The sequence below is a fragment of the Callionymus lyra genome, chromosome 13 (assembly GCF_982586985.1).
Source record: "Callionymus lyra chromosome 13, fCalLyr1.hap1.1, whole genome shotgun sequence".
Lineage (NCBI taxonomy): Eukaryota > Metazoa > Chordata > Actinopteri > Syngnathiformes > Callionymidae > Callionymus > Callionymus lyra.
In genome coordinates this window covers 19,299,158-19,326,346 of record NC_141830.1, presented here as the reverse complement: position 1 = coordinate 19,326,346, position 27,189 = coordinate 19,299,158, and the positions used below count along the sequence as shown (strand labels likewise).

At 37.7% G+C, this 27,189-nt stretch overlaps 1 protein-coding gene across 5 annotated transcripts in view; it reads left to right on the top strand.

Moving 5' to 3' along the window:
- The window catches only part of grik5 (glutamate receptor, ionotropic, kainate 5), a 145,373-nt gene that overhangs the window by 78,715 nt on the left and 39,469 nt on the right, over positions 1-27,189 (top strand). For all 5 annotated transcript variants that reach the window (XM_087806415.1, XM_087806414.1, XM_087806417.1 and 2 more), the window contains 4 exons: positions 5,786-5,947; positions 10,025-10,189; positions 17,355-17,452; positions 18,773-18,938. In XM_087806415.1, coding sequence (XP_087662541.1) covers positions 5,836-5,947; positions 10,025-10,189; positions 17,355-17,452; positions 18,773-18,938 — 541 coding nt within the window. In that variant the 5' untranslated portion in view covers positions 5,786-5,835. The remainder of the gene's footprint in view (positions 1-5,785; positions 5,948-10,024; positions 10,190-17,354; positions 17,453-18,772; positions 18,939-27,189) is intronic.

Sequence of the window (27,189 nt, the reverse complement as noted above, 5' to 3'; positions counted from 1 at the left end):
CCATACACACTGAGACGCACACACACACACGCAGACCTTGGTGAGGACTAGATTAAGTAAGAAGTTGCTGGTGTGGGAAGAGAGTGGAATCAAGCGGTTACTACCTGCAAAAACAGAACGTTGTGTATCCTGACACAACTGCTGATGTTCCAGCGAGAGACGTACCCCAGACGGATCAAATGCAATACATTTCTGTCTCTTTGTGAGGCTTTATGTGACTTTGTTGTTTTAAGAGAAACATGAAAACAAGGACACTTTGATAGCGAAGACACATCTTTACTGAAAGACATAAAAGAAGTTTCCAAAGAAGACTTTCAAAGACTTTCCTTTCCACCGGACATTTCTTCACCAGTTTCAACACCATGACATGAACCAAATTATTAATTAAGAAAAACATAACGATATTTTTAACTTGTTATTGACCTGTTTTTTGCATTTAAAATCTTGCAATCAGGCAGCTCCTTCTCCACCACTGAGAGTGACAAATGCTTATTGATAACCTAATATACGCTAAACTTAAAAAAAATTAAATTGTATTTTTATTTGTGTTACATCAAATGTGATGTGTGATATATTGTCAAAAAACAAGATTCAACAAAGGTAGCAGCACTTCAAACAATGAACTCTGGCTTGAATGTGAAACGAGTGGGCTGCCTGTGCAACCTCGGATCTATTTTTAAAGACAGCTACACAGAAACCTTACTTCCTGGGCCACTTCCGAGGCCGCTCCAATGGCCTGCGGGCCCTTCTTTAATGGGTGAAGACCAAAACAACTTGACAGAGACCTTTATAAACTCAGATGTTCCCCATCGATGCCACAACTGAAGCTGGAAACATCATGATGAGAGTAAAGGCTGACTTGTTCTAGTGATTGTTAAAGAAGTTGCAGCTTGCAGTGCAAGAAAACAAACTAAAGCTAAAGTCATTGTCAACAAATGTTTTTAATTTGCTAGTTATTCTAAAAGAAGCAATCTTTTACTATTACATCCAATTTTACGAATTGTTGCAGTGCGTTATGGGATTTCTTCGCAACACTGTCTACGTTGCTTTTGTATCATAGAATCAATAAAAATACAAACTAGAAATTATATAGCTGCTTTCACATGATCGAAAAGCGCTATATAAATAAATATTACTTACTTATAACAACAGCCATAATAAGTGCTACTTTATTGTCATGAGGAAATCGTGAAACATAATATAAATTTGGAAATTCAATTACACGTGAGGTTTTTATTTGGTGCTATTGCACATCTGTACATGTAACAAAAAAAATATCAAACCAAAATTTATGAAAGCATTTTTAAATCTTTCATTCTGTTTCTACCAGCACGGTTGCTTGTTTGTGTGGTTTGTCAGCACATGATGCCTGCTGGCTAAAATGTCTTCGATAAGATGTTTCTCATGAAAGGCCTTCAAAAGTTTTTTTTTATGAACTGAGCGATGGTCTTGAAAATCCCAGTGTACAAACATTTTTTGCATGCTCTCATGGAACGAGGGCTCTTTGTCAGGTCTAACTTATTCAGAGAGAACAAAAGCTTCCTCACGGCAACCTTGGGAGTGAACATTTATTTTAAGCTTTCAGAACATGTCAGAATGACACTTGAACATTTTCATGACTTTAAATGATACTTAATGGATTTCCTTAACACATGCACGGGATGTTACTTATCAACATCTGTGAGTGTGAAGATCTGCTTCTACTTCAATGGACCAACAGAATCACAATGAGCCGGAGTGGTGCAGAAACCTGGAACAGAACCAGGCTCGACGTGAACGGTCTGCTGTGAGCGGGTGGGTGGGAGAAGAAAGATAAGGGGATGGAGAGAGAAGGAGAGGGGGAGGAGAGACATGGAGGGAAGAGAGAAGGGTGTAGAGTAGCTGCAGCAGGACAAGAGAGGCTCTTGGAAAAGGATCTGGATCTGTTGACAATGTCAAGGCAGCAGGGAAGTCAAGGATACAACATCATGCTACGGAGGTACTGTCAAAGGAGGGGGAGCACTGGGGCTCCAGGGAGGAGATGGAGAGGAAGAAGGCGGGTTAGAAGTGTTCAGGTGATGAGACGGTGATGCAGAAAGAAAGACACAGAGGGAGGGCTTGGTGTGTAAAGAACTTCTCAGGCAAGCTCACTATTGGCTACATCACTAAGAGCTGGTCCAGTCCTAACTATAATGTCATATAAAAAAGTTTTGTTAATTTATTTCCTCTGCCAGGAGGGTTTTGTGACAGCATTTGTCAGCCTGTGTGCACTAAACAATTTCACTGGATCTTTCAGGAAATGTTGGTGGATCACTCTCTGAATCCACAATCTTCTGAAAAATTCACCACTCTGTGCGTGGAGGGAGCTGCAGTGCTTTCTTCTTCGCTCCCACTGTGTGTAATGTGCGAGCGAGTTCTAGAAGGCTACAACCTCCTGCTGTCCCATTGAGCTTGTTGTCATCAATGAATGCAATTAAGATCAAATAATTGGAGAACTCTAAAGAAAAACAATGAGGAAAAAAACACAATATAGGTCCTGGTGATTAATAGACTCTAAACCTTTTGTTCTTTTATTTTTCATTTTCTTGTCAGAATTTATAATTTTTCTTTTCTTTTCGCTCTGCATGGGCTTCTTTGTCAATGTTTCTATGTCCTTCAAATTCATTGTTATATATGGAACATTTTCTTTTCTAGTTCATTCCTTAAAACTGTTCTAAGTTAGTGATTGTTACTTTAACTTAAATGTTTATTTTTTGTCTTTTTTGTCTTTTTTTTTGTTTAAACTTGATGTTCAAACAGCTACAAAATGTTGATCTTTCGACAGAACTCAAGATCAAAAACATGATCTTTTTGAATTCATCTCGTTCCTCACATTTATTGATTGATATTTAAATTCTTAAAATAATTTCTACGCTAACTTTTTAATATAATATATATTTTTCTTTTTTTTTTAGCTTTTACTGTTTTATTTTCCAAATTATCCTTTAGAAACAGTAAAGTAGTTCTACCTAGTTTTTCCTTTATTTATTTTTTGACAATATACAATTAAACTGCGGACATTTCTCTTTACACTTCATCATGCACGTAGCATTATCACGAATGCACGATTCTGACAGCACTTAGCAACATGATGTGTTCTGGATGATGGCCCGTTGCTGCGCTGCTTTCCTAACCTTAAACAACAACGACGGCATCGCTGTAAAGTGGTGAAAACGTGTCTTTGTTCCTGCTGTGTGTGAACACTGGTAGATTGGAAAAATTGGGGAAAACATCACACACACTGCGCGCCTCTTAGACATGCAGATGGGTTCGGGTAAAGCCTTGTCGCCATTCACTCCGAGCTTTTTTAAGCATAATGAGAGCATCACAGCCGTGTGCACGCTATGGTGCACGTCATTAGTAACACAAACACATCGGCACGCAAACACTTGCCGAGCCTTTGACACACAAGACAAACTCAAAGAGGGAGCGACATGAAGTTACGCAGGAGGAGCAGGGGGTCAGTAATTGTGGAAAGTGGGAAGAAACCAAGAAGAAAGGCAGCGTGCTATGTTTGCGAGATGTAGAGAGCGGATCAAAGCGGCGCCAGGTTTTCACATCAAAGCCAACCTCTGGTTCAAAAACAGAAGAAAATGAAGATCTGAAAGTGAAAATGTGCGAGGGGGTGGGGTGTGGATTAAGGAGGCGGGTGGGATGCCGGCTCGCCACACTGGCTGACGGTACAATTCATCTGCATCTTGGATGTAAACGCACGTCCACCCCTGCAGACTGCTGCCAGGGTCAAAGGTCAGCGATCTACGACTCCCCTGTGTGTTGCCACTTGGGTGAAATCGAGGTCATGAACTGACTGGTTCAGCTGCCTGTCAGACATGACTAAAGCTCAGATCGGTTGTTGGAAACATTTGCAGGTCAACAGTCCTCACCTCTGTCCACCCGCCGCCCACCGTCTCCACGTCACCCTTCCCTCCTTTTTTTCTACTCGTCCATCCTTTCATCTCTCCGTCCTTCTACAATTCTGTGTCAGGTTGTCAGTCGGTGTAAAGCTTTGTCACTCCAAGTGACGTCTGCTTGGCTCTGATGGAGCTCAGCTGCATCATTGTGTGCGCTTTGTAGTGGTTGCAGATGTCTGTCGGTTACGAAAGCACGTACAGATGTATGTGGGTGTTTCAATGTCACTGAAGTCGGTTGTCCGTTGTGTTAGATTTGTGTCTGCCAAAGCCAGCTCTGGAAGCAGAAATGGACCTGTTACTTGCAAATAATATTGCGAGATAAACATGTAGGACCAAATAACGATCTTCCTCTCTCTTTGCGCTTGATGGATCTACTGACTCCTTCAAGAAACATCTTAAGATGTTTTTATTTGTTCAGGCTTTTCCTTGATTTTCTGGAACTCCTGTTGTGTTATCAGTTTTATCTTGACCTTTAAAGTATATACTTTATTGAGTATTGTTTTGATTGTTTAAGCGCTTTGTGACCCTGGTCTGGAAAAGCGCTATACAAATAAAAATTACTTACTTACTTACTTAAATGTTAAATCCGGTGCCGTTTTGACGATGGCAATTCCCAGCTGAGGCATAATACCGATTACTATATTTACTACCACCAATTAATTCTCAATAGTATTTTATTACTACAACAATTTCCTCAAATCTATGTGAGAAATTAAAAATTAGTTTGAGATTTACTCAATTGATATCGTTGTTGGTTTAGTAAACGTCACCTCAGAATGTTATCGGCTACCTAAGCTAGCTTAAACATTTCCTTTACTTTACAATTGGGATGAAAATGAAAAAAAGGGTTTTATGTGTTACAAAATGGTAAAATTAAGTTTTACAAATCTTATCTAACGACAAGAGGAAAAGACTTAAGAGTGAAGTCCTCTTCTGTCTTTTGGACAAACAAGGTCTTTGTAAAAGCCAGAATGTTAATATAGTAATGTGGTAAAGAGAAAACGGTTTTATTTGGACATGTGGATGAATATATACATTTAAAATAATATTAAAGCAACATTGTTGCACATTTTTAAAAACAGTACCTGGCAGTCTTGAGAGCTCTAGAAATGGACCAGACTGGCAGTGGTGTGGTAGTACGGCATGATTTAGAGGTCAAAGGTGTCGCGGTGTTACAAGACACCGAGAATAATCTCAAATACGATGAGGAGAGAATTTAGATTCACACCTATTTGCCAAATATTTTTGGCCAATATTACATATTCATGATGGCGTCTGTACTTAATAGACGCCGGCCTCGGCTTCCTCCGTAATAGAAGTTATTATCTGAGCACAGTCAGGAATATTATATCATAATCACAAGTTTTGTCACAGAGCGTCACACACACACACACACACACGGCCCTGACGTTTTACAGATGAAGTCACACCGAGATGGATACAGCTTATTAATTAAACGCCGGTATTGAAGCGTGTCCCAGGTGTTAATCACAAGTATCTGAGTCAGGACCGGATAAGACAGTTTAGTACATCCCCCTTGTGTGTGCCAGTTCTTTCGACGTTGTATCTCAAATGCCTCCAGAGATCTCTTCAAGGCTGATTCCTGTCATTTCTAAACGGCTGTGTTTCCACTGGAGACCTGAATAGAGATGTGCTGTCTTATAAGAACCCGGGAAAAGCTTTTCCGCACAAAACAGAGCCGGCGCCCAACATGACAGAGAACATCTTCATTGCTCGCTTAAATCTACTCATTGTCTTGTCAAACTTCTCCGCCGCTCCCTGAACACGTTGGATTCATTTGTTGAACGCCGTCAACGTTTTCCAGTAACCGGTGTTTGTCTCTTCTGCTCCTGCAGGTGGTGGTACAGGCAGCCAGCAGACCGTTCTCCATGAGGAGCAGTAGAAGATGCCGGCTCTGCCAGCACTGCTGCTGTCGATACACGTCCTCTCCTTCCTGCTAGTCACCATGCCGCCACGCTCCCTCAGTCAAACTCCTCTGCTCTCCTCCGTTCGCATGGGTGAGTGACACCTCTCTTGGCTTTTTCGTTCTTTACGATGACTCGGCGTATAATCGTTTTCAGACCCATTCATGTGAATATTCAGCCACACATGAATGATGCTTCCTATTGCTTAATAATCAATAAACCTGCATCCGAGTCTGGTTAAAGCTCCTTAAGTCAAATTTAAAAGCTATGTGATTTACTTTAAAGTCATTGTTTTCCCACCAAATCATTTTAACCGCCTTCATTTTCTTTGGGAAAATGTATAATCCGTATGAGATTACAAAGTTTGTTTCGCACAGGAGCCAAACTAGACGATACTCTGAAATGCTGGATTGCCTTCATGAGTTTTGGATTAAAGGGAGCAATTTTCTGGTCTTGCGTGTTTTTTATGCTTTCTGGCAGCCTAACACGTCTTTTTCTTTCGGGGGGGAAGTTGTAGTTTTATCCATTTCACTACTGAAAATGTATCTTCCTCATGATTTGATTCATCATTTTAGTTTATCCTCACAGAAGACTTCCAACGCCCGGCTGGTTCTGGCCCACAATCTCTTGGGTTTTAAACCCTTGTGCCATCTCAGGGTCAAGGTGACCCAGAGGCCCCAAAACTAATGTGTTTGTGGTATCTAGTGTTGTCTCTGGGTCAAACCGGCTTCCAGAAATACATGTGCAGTGGTGGAGGTCGTTCACTTTCGCTCAGAGACAACATGTTCCTATTTGGAATTAAAAGCAAAAAAGTGTGTCCATATGACGGTAGTGACCGGTGCTTACTTTTTTTATCCAAAAAAAACAAAAAAAACAAAACATCCAAATACCTTCGTACTGCTCGTCTGTAATGTCAATCTTGTATTAAAGCCACAACATGAGAAATCGTTCCAAAAACGTAATAAATAAGTCTATATTTTAAGCTTGTTTGTAGCAGAAGAGAACATTCGCAATGTTTGCAATTCGCGCAACATTTACTCTAAGACACTGTTTGCATCCGCTGCAAACAACCTTAAAATATACTCTAAAAATAACTATAAAAAGACACAGATTACCTCTTTTTTCCAACCATTAGTCAACATGAGGGTGAGTAGAAAATGAGTAAAAATAGAGTTTTGGGTGAACTATAACTGTAAGGTAGCAGTACGACTAAATGTGTTAGAGAATCTTAAGCAGGGTTGTGCAATGGAGCGTTATAAATGTTTCTCTGTGCACAGTTCACAAGAGAGCACCCTTTACACTGTGAAACAACTATCCACTTACGCTGATTCCGTTTTCAAATGGTCTCTCCAGTCCAACTGAACACAGAATTGAATGTCCAGAAAACAAATATCACACGAACCAATTAAAAGCACAATAAAAAAAATAAAAAGGTTATTCACATGAATATTTTTGTATTTTTCAAGATCGGAAAAAAAGCAATTAAAATTATAGATGGGGGAAAAAGAGGCCTCCTGTGTTTTTTTTTTTGTTTTTTTTCCCACTGCTTTTTCCTCATTTAGCAGCCTATCCGAGCAAGTCAGGGCAAAGGCAGAAAAACCCCTGAATAAACCACCAGCCTGTCAAGGAGACCATAAACATCAATACACACAATTTCAAATACTCAATCTATCTCTCTGTTTTTGGAGTGTGGGAAGAAACTGGAGTGTCTGGATTAAACCTAGGCAGTCACAGGGACAACATGCAGAGTCCACAAGGAAATGACACAGATTTATGGGCTTATATTTGTGTCATTCATATTTGTAAATGCACAGAGGTTGATCTACAAATAGTCAATGGTTTGCACATGTGTTTTGATAACCGCAAATGTAAATGTAATATCTGTAACTGGTATTTTGATCGTTACAAATAAATGTGTATTTGTAAAAACATAAATTTTAACTTGCAATTTATTCATGTCCTTGAATAAGTATTTTTGAAGTCTTAAAATTAAAAGTCTTTTTCAATTTACTTTTAATTTGTCATTAGCCCTGAAGGTTCGAGTGGGAGGGGACACCAATTCGGACCCTTTAATTGCAGGTGTTATTTTTACGCGCTCATTTTCGAACTCGTATTGTGTTGTGGCTGCAGTAGCAGACTTGCGCTCTCCAGCCTTCAGAAGTTTTAAAATCATTGTCAGGGTCTAGTTGACCCGAAGACCCCGAAAACAATTGTGCCTAAGGTATCCCTTGTGTTGTCTCTGGGTCAAGGTGAACCAAAATACATTTGTTGTTAAGCCTGTTGAAATAACATGTCTTGACATGACACATATTTTGCAGCCATATTTAACAACATAGATGCAAACACCCTCTTTATACCTTAAAGTCAGACACCACCAGTGCAAGAAAGCTTAGAAAACAAACATTTGCTTCAGATTGTTTTGTGTTTTCACTGCGGGGCGTATTAAGATGCCGAGAGAAAGTGTAATTGGCTTTATCAGTCAGTCGGCAGGGAGAAGGAGAATTAATTTGATCACAATCTGCAAATGTAGCCGACATTAGTTCTGACATATATTAATACCTTATGCTAGCTTATCAAGTCCCATCTTTCCCGCTAAATGAAACTACAATGATGAATGGTAATTAAATGAACAACCAGAGACATCCTATTGTCAAGAGACGTTCCATGTATCAGCAAGGGATCAGATAATGAAATTTGAACTCACAATTGGGTTTTAGAAAGTAAAATCAGTCCTGAATGGAAACAGTTTAAGAGTTAAGAAACTTTTCAATTGAGGTGAGGAAATTGATTTTTTTTAAACTCTATTAACCCGTTTAAAAATGTGAAAATGAATCAGTTAGATTGTCAATATCTGAGAGTTGTTTGAATTTTGTAATAACAGTTTAAATTAATTTCAAAATAAATAAATAAATTGTTGCATATTAAAATGCTAAACCTTTATTAATATACTGTTTTCTACAAAGTGCTATGACGGTGTATGCTAAGCTGCTCTTGTACGACTAGGTTCAGTTACTATACTGAAACTCATATTTGTTTGTAAATAATTTTAGTCTTGTATGGTCAAACGTCTAAGTAAAAACACTTTTCTAACTCAACAAACGTTGAGCCTACATTAAGTGCATTATTACCGTAATCATAGATGACACACTCTTCCGAACGCTCTGGTTTTCTTATTCTCCAAACTTCATCTAATGACAATACTTGTTCAGGAGTTATTGCTCTCATTCCCTGTGTAACTCTTGAACCATTTGCAAAACAATCTGGTTTGTATTTTGTGTGTATTTTGTAACGTACTGCTCACATATCACACTATCTTCATCTATCCATGATGTTAAAATAGATTTTTGAAAAACGTAACTTTCATTTTGTTGTAGCAGTGACAACAGTCATTTCATTTACCTGCAGTTTGGCTTCTTTAACTTCCTGTATTCATTAAAAAAATAATCTTCAATTAATGTTAATTGAAGTTCACCAGAGCTGTGATGAGCCACCACTCACTAATTTGGATTTCATGCTAAGCTGTGCGACTTCAAGGACCGGATGATTCTTCACCGGTTAAAAAAAAAAGTTAATGTTTTGGCTTAACTATCTTTATCCATCAAAGAATTTCCTTATTAGTCGAGAGAGATCTGGTGCTATCCGGAAGCGTCAAAAAGCTCAATACATTTTTCAGAAACATACTTTTTATTTGGCTCTTAAGTAAAACTAGAATCATGATTGTTCTTTCCACGAATTCAAGAGGTCGTCAGGCTTCTTTCTTCAGAGATGTTTCAGCCTCAGGCTAGTAGAAGACCACAGGAATGATCTAGGAGCAAAAGGATCATCTGAAGAATCTCTCACGACACGGTTTCTCTAGTGACCAGAAGAAAGCAAATGAATTGTGATCAGATTTGATCTATATCAATATAATATTCCTTAGTAGCATCCAGACACTGAAAATGTGTCCAAAAATTGTAGATTTCTTTTCTCTTATTTTTCATATCCCTCGGCGACAAAGATATTTTGAGCCAGGCCGTCTCATTTTGCTTCCTCAGTCAATAGTTGTGATACATTTGCTGGCTCCTCTTTCATTTCCTACTCACCTCCACCCACACGTAAAAACATAAAATATTCTTACGCAATGTTTTACCTTTACAGTTCTTCACATCTTCTGCTTTCTCCTCACCTCAGCGGCGATCTTGGATGACCAGTCAGTGTGTGGGCGTGGGGAGCGGCTGGCGCTGGCTCTGGCCCGGGAGAACATCAACAGCCTGATGGACAGTGCGGCCCGGGCTCGAGTGGAAGTGGACATTTACGAGCTACTAAAAGATTCCCAGTACGATACTACTGACACCAGTAAGTAAAGAAACGTGTCTGATGACTTTTTTTAAACTTAAGCAATTTAATTGTGTCCTCCTTTTACCTTTCGATTGCTATTGGAACTACGTGTCTTTTGTTCAAACTGGTACGATGATGTGACTTTAGGTCAACTATGTCAATCAAAAGAGAGTTTTGTTCAAACAGAAACATAGTGCTAAACGTCAACACAGAGCAGAGAACTTAGTGGGAGGTTCTAATTACCGCACCCACCTCACTTATGGTGCCAACCAAACAGTAATTTCCCCTGGATTCTCCTTAGTGGCGGTTGATTGGTCGCTACAATAATACTCTATATCAACTCATACTCTAGCACAATGTTGACAAATTCAACATGTTGTTCTTACTTTTTTAATTTCGTTACCTCAGCTGTGATTTAAAATTAGTTATATTTATATTCAATATAGTATTTTAGTTTGTATGTAGTTTACTCTTAATAATTAACTACATATAAAATCATCTTGGTCACAGTTTATAGTGTGCACTGAGAAAAATGTTTTAATATTTCAGATGCCAGACAAAGAAGATGAGTGACCACAAAATTGGACAAGATTCATAAGCACTTTCTCAACAGTATTTAAAGTGAAAGACAATTTTAAGTGAATGGTAATCTTTCTAGCTTAACCAGTAGATAATAGTCCCAGCTGCACTTGTTTCTAAGATCCTATTTAACCCACTGTCAAGATTAGTATCTTTGTCTAGCTGAAAATAAGACTGTTATGTACATAAACCACCAACTAAACAACAAACATGTAGTTTCTGAAACAGGAAGGTTTTGAAATAAATGTATGGATTATGTATCTGACACTATGCATCTTGATCAATCACAGTTAAAACACCATACAACACTGGCAAATTATATTTTGCAGATCATATGTGTCTCAGCGAACTGACAAAGATTTCTTCGAGTGACCGACAAAGTGTTGTTTTGTGCTACAAGGCAGTGTTATTGGTGAGGGAGGATCTGTCAGAAATCACTTGTTATTGAAGAGAAGCACAACGCTGTTTTTATTTTTATCTGCGCCAGAAACAGCAACTTGGGAGGTATAAGTATTTAATGATGGTTTTCCTTGAAAATAATGACACCTGGAGCTGAGGAAACATGCTCACTGTAGTTAATAATGACTGACATTAACCAAATGTGCCGCTTCCTTGTGATTAGCAATAAGCGAGGGCTTGCACTGATGAGTTAATGCTTCAATAGAGAACAGTAATGGCTGCTCAGTCGTTCTCCACTACAGTGGACCACAACAGTGGCGTCTCAGTCTCCCGTTGAAGCTGCAACCAAAACAAATCATCAAATAATAATCAGCAGTTCTGGCCAAAGCGGAAAAACTGGACACTCAGAAAGAGGCAGCGATGAAGAAATGCTGCTGATTCCAGCATGAGAATCTCTGCTTACATTCCATGAGGCCGCTGACCCAGCCGGCCTGACAAGCTACCGGCCAAATGTGCTCAAATTTGTGTGCTTGTGTGCACGTTTCAGTTGCAGGCGTGTGTTAATGTCCTTGACCGATGGGCAGGAGACTCTGACATGCTCATTTGCTCACAGCTGATTTATTTTTTATATCGCATCATCTTACAGCTATCTGAGGAACAGACCATTTGAACCAGTATTATATTAACACTGACACAGCCATCTTTTTTTTTAAACAAGTTTCTTTTAGTTAGTATCATTGTCTTAGTATCTTAGTGCATTGTCTTATTAAATATCGTGCCTCAGGGGATAAAAGTAAGAAAAATATGTTTTATTTTCACTCATGACATGGATAATGACAGATTTAAATATACTTTCAATATTAATATTGTATATTTATATATAGTCCAAAAAGACACTTAAAAAAATCCGCCTGAACATGAGAAATTGTTCTGAAAAAACTCTAATAAGTATACATTTTAAGAGAGAAAGAGAGAAAGCTAGCTCCAGTCACTACATTAAATACTCTTCATTTTTAGTTTTTCTTTTGTTTTAGATTTATGGACAAAAAAATGTAAACAACCAAATTACAACTAAAATCAATTTAATTAGCTGTTCAAATAAACAATAATTGTATTTAAAATAAAAATAATTTATGATGCAACATCAGTCAGTGGTCAGGGCTAGCTTCTTGAAAACCATCCATTTATTTGTATTTTTTCACAATCAGCAGGAGAAATGTTAGATTCCAAATAAATAAAACAGGTCTGTTTGGCCAACCAACTGATAGCCGACACTTAATATGAAGCATTTTATAGTTTCCTAGTGCTTTCTCTTTCAGACACGTGAGTGAGCTGCTGATATCGATCAGCTCCACATGAACACTAAAGGCAGGTCAATACATATTTTCTTTCCAGGTGTTTTTGTTTTGACATATGGCAATGGGGAAAACCCGGGTGTAGGTAAGCTTCAATGATTCATCCATTTCTTTCTCGTTCATCAGAGCTTTTACAAAACACACAGAGCTCATCAATATTTGGCATTGTGGAGTCGCCAGACAATCATTATAACCTACACCTGTCCTTTCATGTGGAAAGTGATCAATAATGTTGTCAACTATCATCAGCGGTCTCACACACGTTTTTAATCTTCTAAAATTTTAAGATTAAAAAATGGCTGAGCAAAAACGTAAATCTAGATTATTTGTTACCATTTATCACATAGATTTATTACATTAATTTACTAAAAGCTTAGAAAATAAATTGATATAAAATGTCAATACATATTATTGTGAATAACATTTTAAATATAAGCTATAAGTAAGTAAGTATTATATATATATATATATATTCAAATATATTTAAGAAATAATAAAAACAAATCTTGATCCGGAGATAACACAAGGGTTAAACTTGCCGTCTCCAACATCCCACCATCTATTATTGGATGCCAAGTTCACATGCATATAGAGCACCAGCTTTAACTTAAAAGCATCCACATCCTTGTTTAAATCACTGGGTTGAAAGCTTGTGAAATGAGTAGCATCTTATAGTCCAGAAATGATGGTAATTCAGCAATCCTTTTTTTCAATTTACTTCAATTTCAAGCCCTCCATCCATCTTAACTTCTGCACATTATCCGCCCACCAGCTCTGACATACTTGCACCTGAATCAAACCATCTCGCAATACAAGATGTGGGCTTAACAATGTGTATATTTACTAATTGGTCTCTTAGATTCTCCACTTGTAGAAGGAAAGAAACATCAGAACAAAGTGTGCTGGCATAAATATTCTCTGCAGTTAGTGTCAAAACACATAAACTGTCTTCCTTCACATCTGCCTCATAACACAAGAGCCCCTCTCCTTGGAGCAGAAACATGCACCCCGTCTCCATCTATCAAGTTCCCTTCCATCTGCAGTAGCTTTTCTAAAAGTTCCCAGAATTATTGTCATCATTTCTATAAAACAGATGGGTAAAACTTGAAACACTAATCTCTGACAGCAGTTAAATTGACAAGCATTAAGGCTATTTTTAATTTTTGTATACATGTAAAGATCCTGTGGGCTACACCTGAATACTTGACAGTACATACATTATATGGCCTCCTGGATTTGAAAGGCTAAAGTGTTAAATAGCCCACACTGGAGGGGTCAATAAAACATGTAAATGAATTAAACATTCAATAAATGGCCTTGGATTCTGAACAGAATATAATAATCACTGTGGTCACATCTGTTGCCACTTCAAGCACAAACATATATCTGTTTCTTCATCAGGGCTTGTTGTTCTACATCAACTTAATAAAAGATTCCTGATCAATTGTTGCCTTTTCTAATCTTAGCTTGCTTCTCAGTGAACGTTAAAAATGTAGACCCAGGAGTAGAAGAAAATGGCAAAAACAAATTTGGATAATTTGGATAAATCATAAATAAACAAGTTCAGAAACGGGGTGGCGTCCAGATCCACAAACCACTTGACTAAAGTATTGGAACAAATAGAAAGGGCGCAATGGAAGTCAGTCATACTATGCGCTAACACCGGTCAGTGGGAAATCTGGCGTATATGAATCGTTGGATGATTGGCTGATTGCCATCGACTGGCATCATTAGGGGGCATTGCCACCCACCATCTGGAACCACCCCTGACAAATGCCAACGACTCAAGGGGAAACACTAGACAAATTGCGAATAACTTTACAAAATAAAAGTTTGATATTTAAACTATTTAACTCAATATCTAGCAAGATAGATATTTAAAGCATTCGTAGTTGTCAGATGAGCTGTAGCTGCTGAACTTTACTTTTTTAGACCCTGTGATAATGAATCATGAGATATATTCTTGTAGCATCATTAAAAAAAAACCCTGAAAAACACGTTAAATAAAACTAAAATATTAACATGACACAGTGGCAGCCAATCAAACAAAAGTGTGGCATACAGTTATAACGTCTGCTGTGATCAAAGAAGGGAAGAATGGTGGTCCGGGGCTCTCGTCCTTAATTGCACACTCATCCAACGATCCCTCACAGCCATGAGTTTGAGATGCTGATGATACTGCTACGTTGTGGGACTCATCAGTAACCGGAATCGCAGTTGCATCATTTATGAGAAAACATTAGAAAGTCTAATCTCTTAGCTGTTAGTCATGCTGCATTCAAAAATGGTGAAGCAGCCAAAGGAAGATTGTGGAAATCCCTCAGATATGAGACAGAGTTTCTCCAAAGTTCAGGTCAGATCCTTCAGTGCAGCTGGATGTTTGCGGTCAGTTAGCATCAGCAAGAAGCCGGTATGGATCTAGTTCATTGATGTGACCTTTGCAGTCGTGCATTTGCTCCGTCTCGCTCTCATTCTCTCCTCAAAACAGAAATAAAATCCGCTGTGTCACCAATGTTCTGAAAGTGCTAACAGTCGTTTAGTCTTATCTGGTCCACGTTCAATTCCTAAATGTTCTTCTCTGCTCGATCTATTTCATCTATTTGCTGTAGTTTCAGACAGTATTTCTCTTTAATGTCCGTGACACAGAGATAGCAGAACAGGAGTATATTTACAATGCGATCACCTTTTGCCCTGTTGTCTGACAAAGTGTTATTAATACCAGGCAACAAGCGCTATTAAGAATAACCGTTCTTTCACCCGCCATCAATTATTCATAACGTTGTGGATGCAGGGGTGTAGAGACTTCTTAGCAACTGAGGCAAGCAACATTCTACAAACTGCTCTCACTTTCACTTTGCAAATTTAATATCAATCATTGGGGACATTTTGAAGACATTTACCTTATGACCTGCAAATTATTTCTCCACCTCAGGCATGAATCAAATTTACATCTTTTTAAAAACTGAAACCGACATGTCATTGACCTTATACAGCAGAATAATTTGTCGTAAAACCCCCCATTGGACAAGACAATCTCCATATGAGACACGTTTGTAGAAACCTAGGTTGACAAAGACATGTCTCTAGTACACTAAAAAACTGACTAAAACTGTTTCTTTCAACTGAGGAAAATCTCTAAACTTAGGAAAATGGTGTCACAACACGATCTGGAGCTTATAATCCATGCGTTTGTGTCTTCTCGTTTAGACTATTGTAACAGTTTGTTTTCATGTCTTAACAAGAAGGATCTGTCTCGTCTGCAGTTGATTCAGAACTCTGCAGCGAGAATGAATGTGCGTGTGTGTGTGTGGCAAGAATCTCAATCTTGAATCAAAATCCTCTTTAGTTCAAACTTTTAGTCAATTTCTAATCATGACCATACTTAGTTAAGTTAAGTTTTAAGACTAAAAAGTAGCGAAGCACAAAAAATAGGCCAAATAAATAGCTACAGTCTGTTGGAGGTGTTTGAGTACAATTAAGATACTTTTTGAGTATGTGGTCGCTCGGCGCCAGTCACAATTCACACACAGTCACACATTTACTCCACCACCTAATAGAGATCAGCTCCTCTGCTGCATCTCTTACAACATGATGCATCAATATTGCTTGAACTGTAGCGCAAAACTGTCGTAATCCATGAGATCTATTCGGACCTTTGCACTGCCACTGAATATGAACGTTAATATAAAGATCATTGTTTGGCTATGAGAATAAAGTCGCACACACAAGAGTTATTCAGTTATAGGCCTAGACATATCTATGAGTAGCTTAAAGTTGGTGTGTGACTTACTACAGTAAAACACCACCACAATATATTACTATGGTAAATGTCAGTGCTAAATACAAATAATGGTAGATCCAATGGTCGCTGAAAGTTATTCTTTCTATTTCGGCCAATAATTATTTATCTCTGTAAATCACTTCTAAAAAGTTTAGATTTTTATTAACAAATACATTAAAACGTGTATCGTGTTCCACCCAATTAACATTACTCAAGTACAATCACAAGTATGAACAATTATTGACACACAAATGGTTATAGATGTTATTCCATCCAGTTTTAATAAAACACTTAATTTTCACAAGCAGCTTGACACACTTGAGTCAACATACAACTGTTCCCTGAAAAGACCCAAACTTAGGGTGCTTATCTAAGATCTAAGAGATTAATTAAAATGTAAAAAAAACTGCAATAGTAGAACACAGAATGGAATGAAAATAATGTCAAACTGGTAGGTAATCTACAAAAACAAATAACAACAAATGATGCAAAGGGGAAAATAAATGTAAAATGAAATAAAAACAGTAATAATGTTGCCCATCTTATTATCACAGTCATTCAATTAAATAAAGACATTAGGGGTTCTGTATTATAAAACGCTTCATTGAGATGAACTCTATTAAATCAAAGAAACGTTATTATATCATTTAACTGAGTAAAGACATGTCATATTGAAACACTCACTCCCCTCGTGGATTTCATGCTCTCGGACAGAAAGACTTAACCTGGACTCCTAAACGTCATCGAGCATAAGGGCTGATCACTCACACTCAGCATCCATCGTAGATCTAAAGGAAATGTTTGTGAGAAACATTAAAAGCCACAACGACGGTCAACAGCCCAGTGGCTCTGCTACTGTTGTCCAGGGAGTGTTCCACTCAAAATAAATCCGCACATAATGAGACAGAATCTGTTGCAACTGTAGCATCAGTGGTCAAATAACAATCGCAGCATGTCCTCTGAGTTTTTGCTGCTCTTTCAGATTTGAACATTTCCCCCCCTGCCCGCAACCCTGAGCCCATGAAGCAAAAGTGAATTTAATGTGTTTACTTGTCTTTTTTCTTCTCAGTGTGTCAGATTTTACCCAAAGGCGTCGTCGCTGTGATCGGTCCCGCCTCCAGCCCCGCCTCCGGCTCCACTGTCAGTCACATATGTGGGGAAAAGGAGGTAAACTGACGCACACACAGATGAAGAAATGACATGTCGCTCTTACCTTCTGTGTGTATAATTTGCCAAAAATAACATTGAATTAAATCTGCTTATTCTCTGCCTGCCTGTGTGTTATAATGGGTTGTTTTTTTTATTTGATCTCACTATTTCATTTCTTTAAATCTGTTGGGCATTGACCAACAGCTGCTTGATTTATAGCCAAAATTGTCCCCAAGCTCGGCCCTTCACCTGGTTCTTGGCCCGTGCTGTCGTCTAAAACATCATCACGTCTTGAAACAGCTTTCGTAGAAGACATTTGAAACATTTCTAGATGCATTCAGTGACACGATGCTCTTTCCAGATGGTTCAGTGCTAGTTAGTTACCTGCTGAGACGTCAATTATCAACCAAAAGTAATGTTGTCACATTTGCATAACTTTAAACACAATTAGCACACATTTCATGTCGTTTTCGCACAAAATGAAGTCAGTTAACACATTTTCACAGACAAGCTCTACTTCCTAACAAAATGTCCAACAACATCCAAAAATAGCAAAAACAATATTCCGGACATTAGAGAAGTAAAAACTTGACAAAATAATACAGACATAAATACCCCTCACCCCCTTATTGCAGCTATGGCTTTAGTGTGCAGTAGTGTGTGAATTGTATGTTGCATGGATGCAGTTTTTGTTATGTCAACAATAATCTTTTGAAAGTGGGGATACTTTGTTTGACAGCATGTACCTTTTGAGGCGAAAGGTTTGACAGAGTAATTATATTTTCAAGTCAGATTTCGAGTGTTTTGGTAAAGAAAGTGTGTGTGTTGAGAAAGATGTTCTTTATTTTGAGAGTAGTTTTTATATATCTAACAAAAAGTCTGTTTTAAAAGAAAATGATAATTTTGGCCAATTGCGGTTTTTAGGCGTGATAAAGACTCTTTGAATCTGAAGTATATATACGCGCTTGTTAGCGATTGAAAAGGAGTTAGAATAAAACAAAAAGACGTGGAGTACACTTGAAAATTAATAGTAGTTGTAGGATTTTAAATTCTGATGTTTTATCTTTTGCCTACCGGGCCTCAGTAACTAATTTCACTCGTTACCTAATGAGAGGAATCCCAGTGAAACAATCTAAACGTTGTAATGCAACTTTAACTTTTGTTGCCAACAGATTGAAGCCCATTACCCTTCAAAAGTCTCTCTGACGCAGCTCATCTATTTTTCACATTAAACCACATCTGTTGTTTTTTAAGAAGGATAATCAGTTCCCCCTCTCTGCTATGACACGGCAACTCGGGACTCTTTGTATTTTCACTATTATCGTGTTTCTTCCACAGATCCCACATGTGAAGATTGGGCCAGAGGAGACTCCTCGCCTTCCATACCTCCGCTTTGCCTCCGTCACTCTGTATCCCAGCAACGAGGACCTGAGCCTGGCCATAGGAGCCATCCTGCGCTCTTTCAGTTATCCGTCGGCCAGTCTGGTCTGCGCCAAGGCCGAGTGTGAGTCCAGAAGCAACGTTTTGTGGCTTAACTGTTTAGGTGGGAGTGAATGCTTCGCTTGTGTTGCTTTCAGCGTACTCACCTTGTGTGTGCGCCACTGAGTGTGCAAATGTCACAGTGGGAGTTTTGGCACATTTGCCCTGTCTAGGCGGATATGACTGTTTTGCTCTGTTGGATATTCATTCTGACATTGTGAGAAAAAAAAGAAAAAGAGTTGCTTTTTCACAGTCCAGAAGTCCAATAAGGCTGTTCTGAGATTAGTCATGATTTTTTTCAGCAAGATGATTCATTGTAAATATAAATTAAATGATCCACCGTGACAGAAGTTAACATCAGTTGAAGTATAGCCACTTAGGCTGATATTCAATCAAGTATCAAGTAAACTTAATAATTCTAGTGTCTATTTAGGCTAAATTATACTGTAGTGTCCACTCTAAAAAGTCAATTACCTGACTTTATTTCCAATTATTTAATTTTAGGATAATGTTTAATTTAGGTCAAGTGTCTTTTCATGGTGGCATAGAGAATAATTAAGACAACCTGATGATTTAAAAGGTTTGGTAATGAAAATTAGACTCAAAAGAAAGACTATTTAGGGACTGATTAAATTAATGGCTTGTGTGGACAACATGGCTTGACTTAGTCTCTCATTTTTAAAATAGCTTTTATACCACAGGTTGTGCATTCGCTTCAATAAATATGCTACTTGAAAGCTTCACAGCAGAATCAATTTGAAATTACAATCTCTTTAGACACGAGAGAGGTTTTGCATAAACACATCTCTATGTTTATCATGTTTCAAATGCAGGTGCTCATTTATTCTCATTGTGCACAGGCGTCACACCACTGAATTTCAGTACAAAAACAAAGTTAAAGTTATGTTATTTACAACGCCGTCATAATGAATATCATATTGCATAATCCACAATCGGATTCAATACCTCATCGGTATCCATCCTTCATTCAGCCAATATAAGTCTGGAAAAAGGAAATACGTCCAACTGCTGTAAACTGAGACAAGGCAACTATTGCGAAGTTTAGCGAGTGCTCATGGGAAATGTGGTCTAAACTCAACTGCTTTAGTCCACTGGCGTCGCTCGACTTCAAATCGCATAGAGCTGCTTTAAAGGCAAATGAATATGAAAACCGAACATTTCTGATTTGCTCACGTTTCCAACTTTCGAGTCCTCTTCTCCAACATTCAGTAAGTCCCTCATCATGATGAAGTAAAGTTCTATGCTGTCGAAAATCTCAGCAAATGAGAGGTTACGAGAGTGAAGTCCATTGGCTGTAGCCAGCGTTAATCATGCCCAACTTTGTTAATAAAAAGATGCCCTTAGATGTGGATACTTCTGGGATAGATGATGCGCAGTGACAAACATCAATGCTTGGCCAATCACAGCGGAGTAGGTGTGGTTATGGTAAATTAGATTTAATCTCTGGAAGAACAGTAAGCGCATTTTTTTTACTTAAATATTTAAATTAAAAGAGAGTTTTACACAAACAGACACATACTGATGAGTACAATAGAGGTCCAAGATCCATTTAAGAGACACTTAAATCAACACATTAGATGCCCTTTAAGTTGTGTTGTGTAATGCTGTTTAGGGTGTAAAATATCTACGAAGAATTTCAGATCTAACTAAATCTTAGTAGAATCCCTCCTGAGAGGTCTAAAACCTCATGGGACTTTACAATGGATTCTCTCTTTCAAGTGTTTTAAACTAAGACATTCTGCTTTAAAGAGCCTTTTATGTTTTTCATATCATAGAGAATTGTCAAAAATTGTTGAATTCCTGTGATGAAAGCTAATCCACATCCTTCATCTTGTTGCTCTACTCCCCAGTCAATGAGGCAGATCATCTTTTACCTTGTATTTTGTTTATCGCTTGATTAAGTTGATATATTGAATTTGCACCATCATAGAAAGTTTCTCCACTTTAAGTCGTCTCCTTCAGCTCAATGTTCAAGTATCTCTCCTCCACCTCACAGGCTTGTTAGACCAAACCTGTGAAAATGCATTTTAATATTGGACTGGGACATTTTATTTAGCATGCCTGGGCACTCAGAGAGCTATGAAGTCCTGGGGGATTTGCGGCTTAGTCACTTGCTTTCTATTTTCATTTTAAAAAGAGAAAGCTATTGATTTATTATGCACTCCCCTATCGCGAGTCAGTGGAACTAAAAGGCCTCGTCAGGTCGAAGCTGTAGAATTAAAGCGTTCACATTACAAGCCTCATTGTTCCTTTCTGATTATATTACTGCAATTGGATTTGCTTTTCCTGACTTTTCAATTGTATATTATTATTGACCTTTTACCAAACTACGATGTGTGTGCTGCAGCTCGAAAATAGAATTCTAGCTCTTGTATGGATGTTCCCTTGAGAACTATAACATGTGATGGGAAAGTGAAAAAATTCCCAAAGTAATATGTTTCTGAGTTTTCTACCCCAATTGAAAATAACTTTTATGTCATTATATACTAAAGAAATTCTGGATTAATGTACCTTCTAAAAGTATTGGAATAAAAACCTTCCTTAAAAACAAAACAAAACAATACAATGATTGAGTTAACTGTCACAAATGTTTCCAGCACATTATTTTATAAAACTATTTTAATGACACGTAAGATGGCAATTAAGTTTTACTTCAAACAAAACCAATGAAAGTAAATCCATTTTTTTTAGCTCAGAAAGACTTCAAGTCTGATAGATCTTGAAAACTGACATTACATAAAATTGAAATCTTTAAATGCCAGAAATATTATATAAATTTAAACTTATAGGAATACTACTGCTTCAATAGATCAATGCTTAACCCTTATGTTGCCTCGGTGTTATCTTGACCTTTTAAGTATATATTTAATGGAGTATTGTTTTCATTGTTTAAGTGCTTTGTGACCCTGGTCTGGAAAAGTGCTCTATAAACATAAATGAATTACTGACTTACTAACCGACATATAGGGGTTCAATTATTCAAAAATAATTGAGTATTTGTACAAAAAAGAAGGTATTTTAAATTATTTTATTAAAATAAATCATAAAATTATTTTTTTCGTGAACTCTTTGGGAACTACTTTAGACTAATTTTAATTCCAGCTCAATTCCAAGCATCGACGACATCTCCGCTCTTGTGAGGTTGTAACTATGGTTTCCTCATTAGTAAGAACATGTTATTATACACAATCATGTACAAGTTGCAGAGCAGCAACACAAAGATGCAAATATGTCAAACACGTAAACATTTGTGGCTATTGTTCTCACTGTAGCGTTGGCATTTTTGTCTTTGGTAAGTGAAGGAAGAGGATCTTTTTGTTCAGCCGGACTCACATATATCACATATTTATGTCTGTCATTTATTTGTTATTAAGTAAAAAATATACAACTAAAAATATATGTTGTGCTGAATCCTAAAATATATTAACCCTCGTGTGATTTTAGGGTCAAGGTGACCCGAAGGCCCTTAAACAAATTAATATAATAATATCATCCCTTGTGTTGTCTCTGGGTCAAGGTGAACAACCTCCACCACTGCATATGCATTTCTGGAAGCCAGGGAGGTCGTCTGGCCTCCGGGTCACCTTGACCCTTAGATAACCTAAGGGTCAAACATAATTCAAGGGGGAATTTGAGAGATTGTTTTTTCTGCAGAGAAATTGAAATACATTTACTAGATATAATCTTTAAAACAGTGCTGCCAAGTGTTATTTTCAAGTCTTTCATGAAGTCATGGATAAATGTTTGCCTCTCCCTGCATGGGAAGGTGTGTGGTTGTCAATCGCTCACACAACCCAAATAGCAGCAGAAATAACCGAAGAGCAATTACTTTGCCAGCTAGAGGGAGCACAGATGTCTGTAAACAACTATCATGATATTGTGAAAGGAGTGGAAAAACAACAGAAATAAAATCTTGGGAAATAGATTCACTCATTGAGTGTCTTTCATCAACTACATTTGTTTTATTTTCTTGGTAAAAAGTTTAAAAATATTAAAGTATTTGGAGACTATAAAGATGTTTAGCTTGTTATACGGTTGTGGAAAAATGTCACCATTTACTGTTTATTTATAAGAACACCAAAATCAAAACTGGACTGAGGAGCCAAATTAGATAACAACAAAGCAGACATAAAGGTGATATATTCAAGGTTACTGTACTCTCAGAGTATGACCCACTTGGCTGAGCCATCTATCGCCATGAAGCCGTTTCCACTCTCTGAACAACTGTGTGGCTGTACTTGGGTCGTGTGTTTGATTTATTCTCCCAGCATGCTCTGTTGTAAGAACATGTGTCTGCAATCTGTTATGATGTTCTTTTATATGGGTTTGTGTTTCACACCAAACCTAATTTTGGCTAACAGATACAGAACAGCACATTGAAGTCAACGCAAAAACCAGCAGATCATTGAGTGTCCACTAGAGGCTGGAAAATGTTATATTTGTATCATAAAAGGTAGACATCGCTTTTTTTAAACAAAATTATTACACACTTTCACACGTTTTAATAGATGAACATGAGTATTTTATCATATTTATGTTTGTAGATAAAATGTGATATTGATCATATATTTATATTCATCATACAGTTCTTTTTTTTTAAAGTTACGATTTGTAACTTTAAGAACTGTACAGCAGTAACATTAACAGTAATCCTGTCACGTAGTGATGTATCATTAAACCTTTCAATTTACACTATAATACTTTTTTTTATCATACAAATGTGTTGTATGACCAGACCTGAACTAAAACTACGACAACTATATTAACTAAGACTTATTATTATCGCATAGAATAAATGAGAATCTTCTCTCAGGAAGAAATCTCTGCTCTACTTTTGCTTTAAAACCATCACCTGATTTTGCAGGCACTGGCTGCCAGGCTCACACGACTGGTGGTTTTATTCATTTTGGTTTAAGAAACTGGTAGCACGGGGACGACCTTAAAGAACCACTTCAATATTTTAATGTGGGTGGATCTTTGTACAAAGCTCTACTTTCAACTAGTGGCATGTCTATAATTTGTATTGTTCCTCCTTTGACGTTTCTATTTGACACACAAACTGTTAGGCTAAGCTAACATTTAGCAGTGTGATCCCACTTTTTATTAGTTTGTTTGTGTTGTTGTCTTATGTTAATTTCTGTCATTATACATTTGAATATGGTTCGGCCTGCACTAAAGAGTTCATCACTCACACCTGCTCTATTGTATTCACTGACCATTAAGCATTTTTGCTATGATAAAAATCCACCTGAGGCCTTCGTGACCTACTTTTTTGTATTCCAGGATAATAAATGTAAATGGATACATTTTCCTACCTCAAAGCAATTCATCAATGTGAGGGATTTTAGCTTAGGTGCTCTAGCAAAACTCAAACTGTGGTTTGCATTGACATGTCTATAAATAAAAAAGCTCTGTTGCTTTAGTTATATATATTAATTTGTTGTTTATTATGCCACAGATTGAAAGTGGTGACTTCAAGCAATCCGGATTTTGACTTTGTTATCTGCACTATGAAATGACTTCTATACTTTTATGTTACCTGAGTGACTCTCATCTAACAGCCTCCAGTGTATCATCGTTTTATTGAAAGCAGATAATGTGTGGCTTCATCCTGCAGTTTTACAATTATGGCTAATTCAAATTCATTGTTGCAGAAGATTGTTTTAGTGCTTTATGGATACAAACATGACTGCTGTTGAGTCAGGCTTTTATTATGTTGAATATTTGTTGAACCACTTTATCATTTACCACTTGACAAATTGCTCAAACATTTGCATGTAGGATCAAGTGGGTCAGGCAAGAAGGCACAATGGGGGCAGAAAACCGCCATTAAAATTCAAAAGGTCTAAATGTAACCCTTATGTTTTACATTCTAACTAAGGTACAGCAGAATACTCCCATGAAAATCAGTTGGTTACCCTTATTTACTACATATTAAACAATATTATAATGAATTAGGTTCATTTCCATAGATTCAACTCCAGCGTACATTTCACCTGAACTTCTGAACTTACTCTCGTCTCTCCTCCCACTCTCTCCAGAGTGTTTGGGGTTATTTGGTTTTCAAATTTCTTTTATACATGATTCTTTGTCTAGTCTAGTCGTTTCTGTTTAGCCAATTTCTACTTTTTTATCCGGAAAATTGCACCCAGGCAATATGCCAACCCACTGAGGATCAGTGAGTTAGCATATGTGCCACAAACAATCATTTGCATTTGAAGAAAGTATTTGACAGGAAGAACATTTTGACTCGTGCACAGATGTAAGAAAGGCTTTTTCTGTGATGCTGCTAGCGTACAGCATGAGTCACACTTCAGACGGGGAGGTTTCTACATCCGACTGTCTGGCCATAATTACCATATGCAATAATATTATAGCATTTAATACTTTAAAATAAATAAAAAATAACAATAATTTATTTAAAAGATATAAATAAGAAATATGTTTGAAATAAAAAGCCAAATTTTAGGTTAGCCAGGAGTGGACCGACTGGGTACATTTTGTGTGCTTGTATGAATGTTGTGTGCCGGAGATCATTTTCAATGTGTTCCTGCCTTTTGCCCCAAAAATCTGTGATGGATTCCCACCATAAGATTTGGGAAACAACAAAAGAAACAATTGAACGAGGAATCTATATGTAAACACCTCCAGAGTCCCCTATTCGTCTCTCAAATGTGTTAGAAATGTTTAAATATTTGATGGATGTTTATATAAACGTCTCATTATAATAGTATCATTACATCTATCGACAAACAAGCACGTTATCTAGCTCCAGATGGACCCCTAACTGCTTTGTATTGACACATCTGAGTGCCTTATTAACTGCAGGCAGCAACAAATATTCAGTTAAAATGGATTTTGGGTCGTTTCTGCCGCCTCCTACTCCTGCAACGCCTGGGTCACTCTACACTATCTGAGCCTAATTCCATTATGCAGTTGTCTGGAGATGGATGAGGTTAAGGACAGCTAGAAGGAGGGACGTTGGCAACTGGAGATGGATAAAGACAGAGAGGGGTAACTAGAGCACAGACGAAAGAGATAGAGCTCAGTGATTATGTGTGAGGAAGGAAACATGTGGAAGAAGGCGGCGGGCGGAGAGAGAGGAAGCTGTAAAGTGCATTGATTCCTCCTCCACTCCCTCCTTCCTCAAACTAATTAAAGTTTTGGCCTGGTTCAGTGATTACCCCACTGCTTACATAGGCCTGCTCCAGCTGAAGGGCTCTATTCAGCACCTCTTCTCTCAACCTCCTCCCCATCAACCCCCAGATGCCTGCCCCGCCACTTATTTACATACCTAGGGGTGTTTTACTATGGAATTACAATTAGGAAACAGTGGGGTAGACTTTCGAGTTAAGGCTCATTTCCCACACACATTGTCAAGTGAGTGTTAACTGAAAATTCTCAATTTGGGTCCAAATCGTGCAGAATTATGACATTCCCACAGGGATGCTCTATAGTTAGATAGTTGGATAATTTAATCACCCATATGTGAAAGTTGTTTAACGATCCGCTCCCTCAGAGCCACCGGATAAACAGAGCTGAAAGCCTGGAGCCTATCCCAGTTTCTTCGGGCGAGAGAGAGGGGACACTGTGGACAGGACGCCAGTCTGTCTTAGGGCACATATACAACCAATCACACACACACATACACTGATACCTATGGACAGTTTCCACAATTTTCTAATCAACCACTGTATGTTCTCTTGGACTGTGAATGAAATCACAGTCATAAAAATCATAAAAAACAATATAAAAAAAAAACTATCACAATTTGTTTATTTCTAGTGACAGGAATAAATAAACATCCATAAAAATGAAGGGGAAAAAAGTTTTTGACATGGGACTAGTACAGAGGTAAAATAGACATAATAAAAATAAAGGTCATTTCAGTAATTACAAAACCTTAACGTGTTGTTTATTGTTTGTAAGAAACATTCATATATTTTCTGTTATCTTGTTTACTTTTACCTCATGGGGGCCACGTACATACTGTGTTCATGTTGAAACACCCCGTGTTTTGAAAACTGACGCTCAGCAGAGCATCAACACCTCTGTTATCCATTTGTGAAATCTGTCAAGCTGATGTTTCACATTATGCACACTAACTGGGATGATCAGCATTCATCAAACAACACCAGGAAAAAAAACTTGGAAGAAGTTATTATTTCTAGAATTGTGTCGTGAAAAAGAGAAACCAGGAAAGTAAAATTCACTCAGCAGGCCATCAATCATGTTTGCCGAAAGATATAAATACT